The sequence below is a fragment of the Antrostomus carolinensis genome, unplaced genomic scaffold, assembly GCF_000700745.2.
Source record: "Antrostomus carolinensis isolate BGI_N321 unplaced genomic scaffold, ASM70074v2 scaffold13657, whole genome shotgun sequence".
Lineage (NCBI taxonomy): Eukaryota > Metazoa > Chordata > Aves > Caprimulgiformes > Caprimulgidae > Antrostomus > Antrostomus carolinensis.
This window is the reverse complement of record NW_010329555.1, coordinates 2,595-12,046: the sequence shown is the minus strand read 5'-3', so window position 1 is coordinate 12,046 and position 9,452 is coordinate 2,595. Positions and strand designations below refer to the sequence as shown.

At 36.2% G+C, this 9,452-nt stretch overlaps 1 protein-coding gene across 1 annotated transcript; it reads right to left on the bottom strand.

Moving 5' to 3' along the window:
• Positions 1 to 304: 304 nt before the first annotated feature.
• On the bottom strand, positions 305 to 9,087 carry CUNH5orf34 (chromosome unknown C5orf34 homolog; the record flags this gene model as incomplete). The annotated part of the gene is given in 11 exon segments (XM_010172621.1): positions 305 to 495; positions 1,258 to 1,298; positions 2,083 to 2,175; positions 2,896 to 2,984; positions 3,999 to 4,169; positions 4,479 to 4,548; positions 4,765 to 4,856; positions 6,304 to 6,427; positions 7,762 to 7,860; positions 8,446 to 8,949; positions 8,951 to 9,087. Coding segments are annotated over 11 exon segments (1,611 nt in total), but the record flags the coding sequence as incomplete, so codon positions are not given.
• Positions 9,088 to 9,452: the final 365 nt, after the last annotated feature.

The following is a 9,452-nucleotide window of genomic DNA, read 5'->3' as shown; positions in this document are numbered from 1 at the left end:
CTCTGTAAAATTAAACCATTCAAACAGGCATTCATACATTTTAAAGCAGCAGGGTTAGGCCAGCCCTAATGTGTTTATACAGCCATGCTCTATTGTTTCACCTGTTCTTTTTGCCTATCCACAAGATACAACTGCGGTATTAAATTGGTGACTAATAAACTTTGCTGGTCTGCTGTGGTAAATAACAATGGCAATTTATCACTCTGCCTTCAGCTGTCATTCCTCCTGCACCGCAAAGCCTCCTCAGGCTTTGGGACAGCTCCTGTGAAGTCAGAGAACACAGGTCTTCACATGCCATGAGGCTTCACTTCCCAGAAGCTGCAAGTAGAGATTCAATATCCTGAATTACTTGAGAAGTTTTTTCCAAAGCCTTCAAGACGCACCCTTCACTGATTTCTTCTGGCTCACTCTTGCTTTCTGTTTTTGTTACAGTAATACAAGAGGGATTGTTTTTTGCAGATGTCCTTTCCAGAATGTTGCTGTTATCCAGTAAAACTAGTGTTATTTTGTTAAGAAAAAAATACCAAATTCTTCCTCCTAATGAGAAAACTACTTCTGCATGCCTGTATTCATCATTCTGCACTGCAAAGTCTCACATTTCATAGCATGGTAACTACATAAGGCTAAAAAAAATAAAAGAGTATTACTTAAAATGTCTACCACATTTATAGAAAATGTCTTTAGCTAAGACTTTAATTTATCCAAAAGTTACTTTAAAAAGAAAACTATCTGCTGTCACACTGCACAGTTAAACAGCATGCACTTTTCATACTAGTAAAATTGAACGCTGGCTTAAAGACAATTAGAGAGTGGCTTTAAGCACACCAGCCCAGCACTTTTTTGAGCTGGCTGAATGCAGTGGAACCATACTGAGGTAGCTGATAAACAGAAAAGTATTGGACTGCAACAACAAGCCCAAAGGCAACTGCATCATCCCCCTTTTAAGAGATCAGCAGATGAGTCTTAGCATAACTAACCCACTGAAGGGCTTCCTTTTTGGGTGTCTTTTTATTTTAGTTTTGTACTCTGCTGCTGTTTCTGTTTCTAGTGCTGTGAGATACAGAAGTTGGACAAGATAAATGATAAAACAAAAATGCTAAATAAGAAAACAAAAAATAATTTAAAAAGGTAATTTTAAGAAGCCAGTAAGACAGTAAAAGAAGATGAGAACAGGATAGAGCGCCTTTGATGCATATTTGAGTATGTAGACAAACAGAATATAAAAGTGCAAAATCTTTACAGCTTTCAAAAGGATACAGTTAAATCTCTGTATTTTTTTAAGCTCAGCATCAGCAGACCTGTCCAGGAAAATAAAGATTATTAAACTATTTAGTATCTTAAAAGGTTCTCAAATGTATTTTCTACTTCAGATTTTAATTTTTAATAGTTTACAGCAATAGTAAAAATTGGATGAGCAAAATCCAAGTTAAAAAATGCTTTATTTTTGTCTTTCATACCACTAGCCAATGGCTGACATTTGTCAATCATTTGTGTTTCCAAAAATAAGCGCTCTGCTCTAAGAATCTTTGCTGTATATATGTATAAATACAGATATAATTTTTGTTTCATCAGCTACTAAATCTGCTATGATTTGAATAACAAGTGCAAGTGTAATCCATTTCAATTAACACATTTTTAATACCCAAATCTGTGACCTTCAGCCAGTGGCATGTATTAAAAAGGACAAATATATTAGCAAGAGATGCAAGTGTCATTTAGTGGTTCAAAGTACTATTTTGAACCACTTGGTATTCTGGTAAAAGATGCCTTTCTTAGTCTAGTTTCTCTTTTTCACCTTGCAAGATACTATTTCTGTAACATTAATCCCCCTTTGACAAAGTCACCATAACTCTGATTCTTAAGGCAGACAGAAGCGCAATGAAACAAGCTTCACCTAGAATTCAACTTACCTAACATTTTAAGTAGTGAAAGAAAAATAGTAAGCCACACAAAATAAATGGACTTACAGTCTTCATTTTTGACCCTTAAGAAATGCAGGCTATAAAATTCAGAGTTTATAGTCTTTTTGCATTTTATTTTCAACATTATTGTAAGTAAATTATTTGAGATAAAGATGAATACCAATTTTCTTCAGTTACAGAGTGCGCAGTATATTCAGGGACCTCCTTCCTTTCATTCAAACTTCTGCACCATTCTATTGCTGTTCTGATGTACCTATGTTAACATGAAAATTCACAATTTATATGAGAAATACACTCTAGTAATTCAAGAAAAAAAAATGAAGGCATTAAGTAATACACTGGATCCGAAGGAAAAAGCCATGATTCAAAATCAAGCTTTTTCGCTAGGTTTCCTTGCCATTTTTTGTTTCCCACTTTTTGTCTAGAATCTCCTTCATATGCTATTCTGTGCAGTTATAGAAAATCATAACAAAGCTGTATGATTATTAATGAATAGTGTACAAATGTTAATTTTTATGTGTATCTGCATGCTAAAATGCAGCACAGTAAGCTTCTGATGATTTCATAATGAGGCTGTAATTAGAGCAAGCAGATTAGAGAAAGCAATCTGCAGGCAGAGGTCAGCATCTGTAATAAAGCAAAAATTGGATAAAGTGCTATCCAGTTCTGTGTACCAGCTCTATTTAGGACAAAGAATTTTCTTTTTCTCCTATCCACTGATGTGAGTGCCAAGTTGCAGCTCTAGCTCTTTATTAAAATGACATTACTGTAACAATTATAATGGAATGACAGCAGGCAGTGGTCCCAAGTCATACAAGTCCTGAGTCTTTGCCAGATGGAAGATGGAGATTTTATTATTACATGTTTGGTTTAACATTCCCAATACATTTTCAGTAAATGCCATTTCTTCATATAAAAGGATTTGTACAGAATTCCTTTATATTTGATTTTAAATTGTTTAAATCACTTCTACCTTTCATAGATTCCCGGACGACTTATTTGTATTAGCTGCTGTACCCCATCAGGAGCAGTTAGCTTACACCAGCCTACATCTTCATTTACCTTAGAAGAAAAAAATTAAAAGTACTAAATTTCTGCTGCAATCTGAAGAAAAAAAGGCAAATAAAACGTGCCAATTTAAGAATTAACTATCTCTGTACATTCCACTTTAAACACTTGAAAATTTTGCTCGGGATAGAATTTGGTATAGTCTGCCACAACAAATGCCGAGGCAGGGTGTGGAACACGGCATGCCCTACCACTCATTTTGTGCTATTCAAGAATAAACTACTTTAAAAGTGTGTAGAAATGTTTCCAAACCCGTAGAATTTTCAGTTCTTTCTCCTTTTATCTCGAGTATACAGATTTGAGCTAATTATACTCAATCAGGCAGTTATACTGTATCTTTTGACATTATAACTATCGTATTTATATTTATTATATAAATATATCTATCATATTTATAATAGAGATATTCACAGACACTTTTAACTTGCATCTTGTTACCTTAGGGTAATAAGCAAAGACATAGAAGCCAAAAGTCTTGTCAGTCAACCTTGAACCTCAAACTCACATAATTTTCTGTATAGTGCCATTTTGCAAAAATCAACATCATCTTTTAACTTCTATACTAAGTAGATTTAAAAATGGATATGGAATCCCATCCCTTTTCTGAGTAATTTTTCACTATCCACTTGCTCAATTATAGATGATTTGAAATGAAAACCAAATACTCCCTTCTTTGATTAATTTGAGTGTCTTCTTAGAAGGATAAAGTTTCATTTGCGTCTCGAGGCACTGGTTGTGCCCTGAAGTATTTTTCCTCCTTGTTTCTGGTTAAAATACTGGCAAAGTATTAATGGTGGCATTTGTGGGTAGCTCCTGTTTTCATTTAGACTACTATACAAGCTCGAGTTAGCCACAGCAGCAACCAGCTCTGAGTCATGAATCCCTCAAAAGACTTCAGTTTGTATTTTATAGGCATGAAAAGTTTTGTTTCCTTTCCTCATTAGTTTTCTAGTAACACTTTTTCATGAAGAGTTTTAAGAACAGTCATCCCTCCAACTCATTAGTTACCTGGATCTCACTACAGGAAGAGCTGAAATCCCAGACCATATTTAAGGTCATGCCATCCCAAAAAGCAGCATGGACTTTATGATCTGAGTACACAATGAGTCTTCCTATGCTGGGAATAACCTTTTCATACAGCAAAACTGGCAACATTTCTCGTCCATCTGTCTCAGGTACCTAGAACCAAACAAAGACACTAAAAACTTGAGGAAAGGTTACTTACATCATTACAGCTGTTTGTATCTCTCCCAGATATTGAGTTCACTCGTTTTTCCAGACCACAACCAGCTGTCTTTATCATGCAATTGCTTTCAGCTTCACAAATATACCTACACACTGCATACTTTTCATTCCCAAACACATACCTTCTCATCTTTGTTTATAGGATACACTCACCATTCTTCCCTCTAGATTAGGTCCTAGTCCTTACAGCCTGTGTAATCATCCCTGTAACACTGAAAGATTTATAAATCTTCAGCTACGTACCATTTTCCAGCAGCAGAGATTATAGTTATGAGTTAATGATAGTTTAGTCTTGTAGCAGTACTGAAGTATTCTGAGGAGAAAAAAACAAACGAAATATTAAGCATTTCATACTTACTATGTCTTCTGAACAGCTCCAATCTTTGTTCTGTAAGTTTACAGATGTCCTCAGTACTAACATAAATTCCTTTAATTTTTATACTTAAAGCCATAAAAAGTATTAGGTGTAATTTTAACTACTGACCTTGCAAAGTTAGAGGAATTAATGTAATAAAGATAAAGTAGTTACCTGGTTGCCTGAGTAATGATGGAGGATACAGAGTACAGATTTCCTGGTACATCAGGAGGTAAGCTGTTTACTGAATACATCTTTTCTTCTCTCTGCAGTAAAGAGCAGAAAGGAGATGAGTTAGTTACAATTACTGTAGCATGACAACAGCATTTAAGACCTTGCAAGATATTAAATTTCTAACCTTCCAGAAATCAACTACAATCACATTTAAATTTGTCCCATAAGACAGATAAGTATCTCCTTGGAAAGTGAAACGTGCAGTTGCACCCTTTAAGCCTACTTCTGTGGGAAGAAACATTCAGAGTTTGCATGCACTAAGTACGGACCAAGAACTTCTCTTATCAGAGGCAGACTGTAGTTCATTGCTGAGTAATTACATGCCCTGGTTTCAGCTGAGATAGAATTAATTTTCTTCACATCACCTGATATAATACTGCATTTTAGATTTAGGATGAGAATAATATTGATAAAAGACTGGTATTTTAGTTATTGCTGAGCAGTGTTTACGCAGAGTCAAGGCCTTTTCTGCTCCTCACACCACCCCATCAGTGAGTAGGGGGGTGCACAAGAAGCTGGGACAGCTGACCCCAACTGGCCACAGGGGTGTTCCATACTGTATGGCGTCATGCTCAGTATATGAAGCTGGGGGAAGAAGGAGGAAGCTGGGGACATTCGAGTTACGGCATTTGTCCCCCCAAGTGACCATTACACATGATGGAGCCCCACTTTCCTGGAGATGGCTGAACACTTCTGCTTGCTGATGGGAAGCAGTGAATGAATTCCTGGTTTTGCTTTGCTTGTGTGTGGCTTTTGCTTTATCTGTTAGACTGTCTTTATCTCAACCCATGAGTTTTCTCACTTTTACTCTTCTGATTCTCTCCGCCATCACAGCAGGGGGGAGGTGAGTGAGGGGTTGCATGGTGCTTAGTTGACAGTTGGGGTTAAACCATAACTGTATGTTTGACTCCAAATTAAAGGCTAAGTTTGAAGGGTACAAACTTGACCCTTAACTCTGCTTTAGAAATGCAAGCACTGCATAAGCACTTGAGAGGATCTCTACTCTGGGGAAAATTAACAATAGAGAGACACACAGAGGCAAACCATTTCTCCAGCACTGAACAGCTGGTTTGTGGCAAAGCCAGAACAGAACCTGCATCTTCCAAGTTCTGTCTCCATGTAGTAGAAAATAAAACATTTTCAAGTACATAAAGATTAAACTCTAATCAATACACTAGTTTAAAGACTAAACTTCTACATTAGTGAAAAATGGTTATTGTAGAATCTTCCTGCAGTACATATTTAAGTTTGTGAAATAAATATTACAATGAGTATTGTGTCTATAATTTACAAAAATACATTCTGAAACAGAAGGAATAATCTTATTTTTTGTATATGAGCGATTGCTTGATTCAGTCATTATAATTACCACTGAAGGGATTTCACTATAGACTGCATAGCCAAATGTCTTAAAACTAAGAAAACTGCTACCTTGAAGGAATTTAGAACATACTTTAAAATAGTTTTATATTTTTATACCTTTTTTGTTCCTTTTTGGATTGCAAAATGTACGAAATAGTTTCCCAAAAATGCTCCTTCCGACTTGAAAAAAGAGTTATCACCAGGATAAATTTCTCCGATGTTTGTTCTACCATGGATAAATCTAAGAGAAATAACAAGACTTTTAACAAGTATTTAAAATGCTGTGTCACCAAAGAAAACAGGTTAGTACACTTGAGGAAAGCACTAAGCGGAAACGTATTTTCAACACAACACATATGAAAAACTTCCCGCTGTTTCACAAACGGATTTCATGTTTCACAAACAGCAGAGCACCAATCACTCCTTTTAACACAGAAGATGAGCATTACCAGGCTCTTTTGTTTGCACGTGTGCACGGTGGGGTGGGGGCCAGGGTGTTTGTTTTTAAACCAGCTAAGGAAGGCTTTTTTGGTTCGAGGTAAGCATCTCACAACAGCTACTCAATGCCCATTCCACAGACCACAAAGTATATAGTGATTCTAAAGAGAAAAATACGATTTTCTTAGCGGACCAGCCCTACCCAGTGTACACAGAGAACTGCCAGACTGAATGTTTCCTGAATAACCTGGAAGCCCTCATTTCCACTGCAGCTGTGTATTTTTCACTGAGATCAATGGTTGTTTACTTGTGATCATACAGCACCTTGGAGCCTAAAACTCATTTAGTGACCCAATTCCACAATTCTGTGGTTTGATGCCTGGACTTTGGTAATAGGACTTGTAAGACTAAATACGGCTATTCACCATCCTTCCAAAGAAATGAGGTATAGTACTGAAGAGCTGCTGAACATTTTGTTCAGATGAGATAAAGTTAGGAATTACACTAAGAAAAATGAAGAACACTGGGCAGAAGGATTAAGGCTTTAAAGACCAATTATGTTTTTATCAAAGACTTTCAGATGCTGATAGCAACCGTTACATTTTCCATGTTTGTATAACAGATTTGAAAGGGTAATTTTTTAAAAAGGCTTTTTTTTTTTAATCCATACAGACAAGGTGATTTGCCAGGAAAATACACAGCTGAGTTGCCTGCAACATGCAAATTATGTAGGTCACCAAGACAAACATTTCTGAAGCATGAAATCTTCAGCATCAAAAGGAGCAATGTAATTTGCAAAGAAAGTAGGCACCATAATTGTCAGTGAAGTCTGTGGCAGCTCCAGCTGTCCAGTAAACCTTTAAGAAATCAGACAATCAGAGATCACTTCTTTAAAAGCCTTAAACATTATTTCAAATTGTTTGTTTCAAACATGTCCATTTTCAGACCTGGAAATACACTGTACTAGAAGATTTGAAGTCAAATGAACAAACAACAGAAATGAACAGAGTCTTGCGTGGAGATTGTGTACAATTTTGCAAGGATTGAGAAAGCAACAAATTAACATATTTAATCTTAAAGCTTAATTCCCATACAAATTAAGTCTTCCAAAGATGAAACACATAACCTCCTGCATACCTATAAAAAACACCTTGGCACCATACAATTTGAATTAGCTGAGGGCATGATGAATACTTTTCAGTATCTTGATTTTGAAAAAAGTCACAGAAAGTCCACCTGTATAAAACACAATAAAAGCTTCAGTAAGTCCAAAGGCTGCTTTTTTTTGGTGTGCTGGTAATAAATTCTGTACCAAGAACAGATGCATGCACATCTATTCAAATAAAAAGAGGCCATATTTTCAGAGTCCTCTAATTCTGCAGTTATCCATATTAGTTACAAAATTAGTTTTCTCAAACCTGCAAAGGTTTTTTAAATGATTTTCAGTGATGCTGACAGAGAACACATGCTGCTGGCCCATCTCAGAAGAACTGTCTTTTCAGAAATGAAAAAAACCCAAGCCAACGCAAAACCTGTGTTCTTTTTTTCAGTATTCTCTTTTTCATTTACATATTTACACAGCATGTCAGAAAATAAAATGTATTTTTCTCTGGACTAATTATTATATATTCACTACAGTAGGATACAGAATGTTGGGTTTCAGAATTTCATGTTTTAAGAAGTTCCTAAAAAAAAAGAATATGATAGTAATTTTTTTAAATTTTTATAGCTAGAATTCAGTTATTTTGCTGGAGGTTTAAGTCCAAATTGCAGAACTGTAAAACGTATGTTAATAACTATGAATTAAACAGCTTAAATTACCTGTGTAAGTGTGGGGCTCTGCAGCTGAGTGGCAAAGCTGTGGGTAAACGAGAAACCGTTTCATGTGTTTCCTGGTCTATTAAAACATCAGCTTCTATAGATGTATGGTCATTTTTCTCAGGTGTCTTCATTACATTCTTAGCAGTATGTAAGTTATAGCACATCAGTGCCAACGACAAAGGGTACTTCCATTCTTCTGGGTAGGAGGAAACAGACCAGCACTGTGTAACCCATGTGTATTCAGAAGAACAATTTGTGTAGAACAAAGGGACTCCATCTCTGTCTTTTTGGTCCTTTGGTTTGGTTGGTTCTCTGTATTTACCTTCAGCATGACCATGTCCATTCTTCTTATTCTCTGTTCTTGTTTGTTTTGATGACACTTCTGCAACAGAATTTTTACTTGATTTTCCATACTGATCTCTGGTTTGACAGCTGTTGTTCTTTTGAGAGGAGCATAAGGATGTTGCAGAAGACTGGCTGACTTTGCATAAGAACTCCACTGTATTTTTTTAGTTCTGACAGGTAAAGGTGAGCATAACCATCTACTGATGAGATTTTCACACTGCCATCATCTATACATCTTGTCAGATCGGCTGTAGCAGGGTCAGGCCACCTAGCTTCTAAGATATCACTGAAAAGAATCTAATACAAGAAAAAGGAATAGAATATGTGGCAAGATAAAAATTACCTCCTTCCCAAAAAATAACAATAAAGGATTTACATTTAAATTAATTCAGTCCTTCTGCAATGTGATGTATAGCAAGGAGTTTTACTCTGTATTTATTTGCATACATAGAATCAAAGAACTGCCCGGCTGGAAAAGACATTTGAGATCATCGAGTCCAACTGTACCTGTTCACTACTAAACCATATCTCCAAGCACCCCATGTAGCCATCTTTTAAATACCCCCAGGGATGGTGACTCAACCATGTTCCCAGGCAGCCCATTCCAGTGCCTGAGAACCCTTTCAGTTAAGAAATTTTTCCTGACATCCAATCTGAACCTC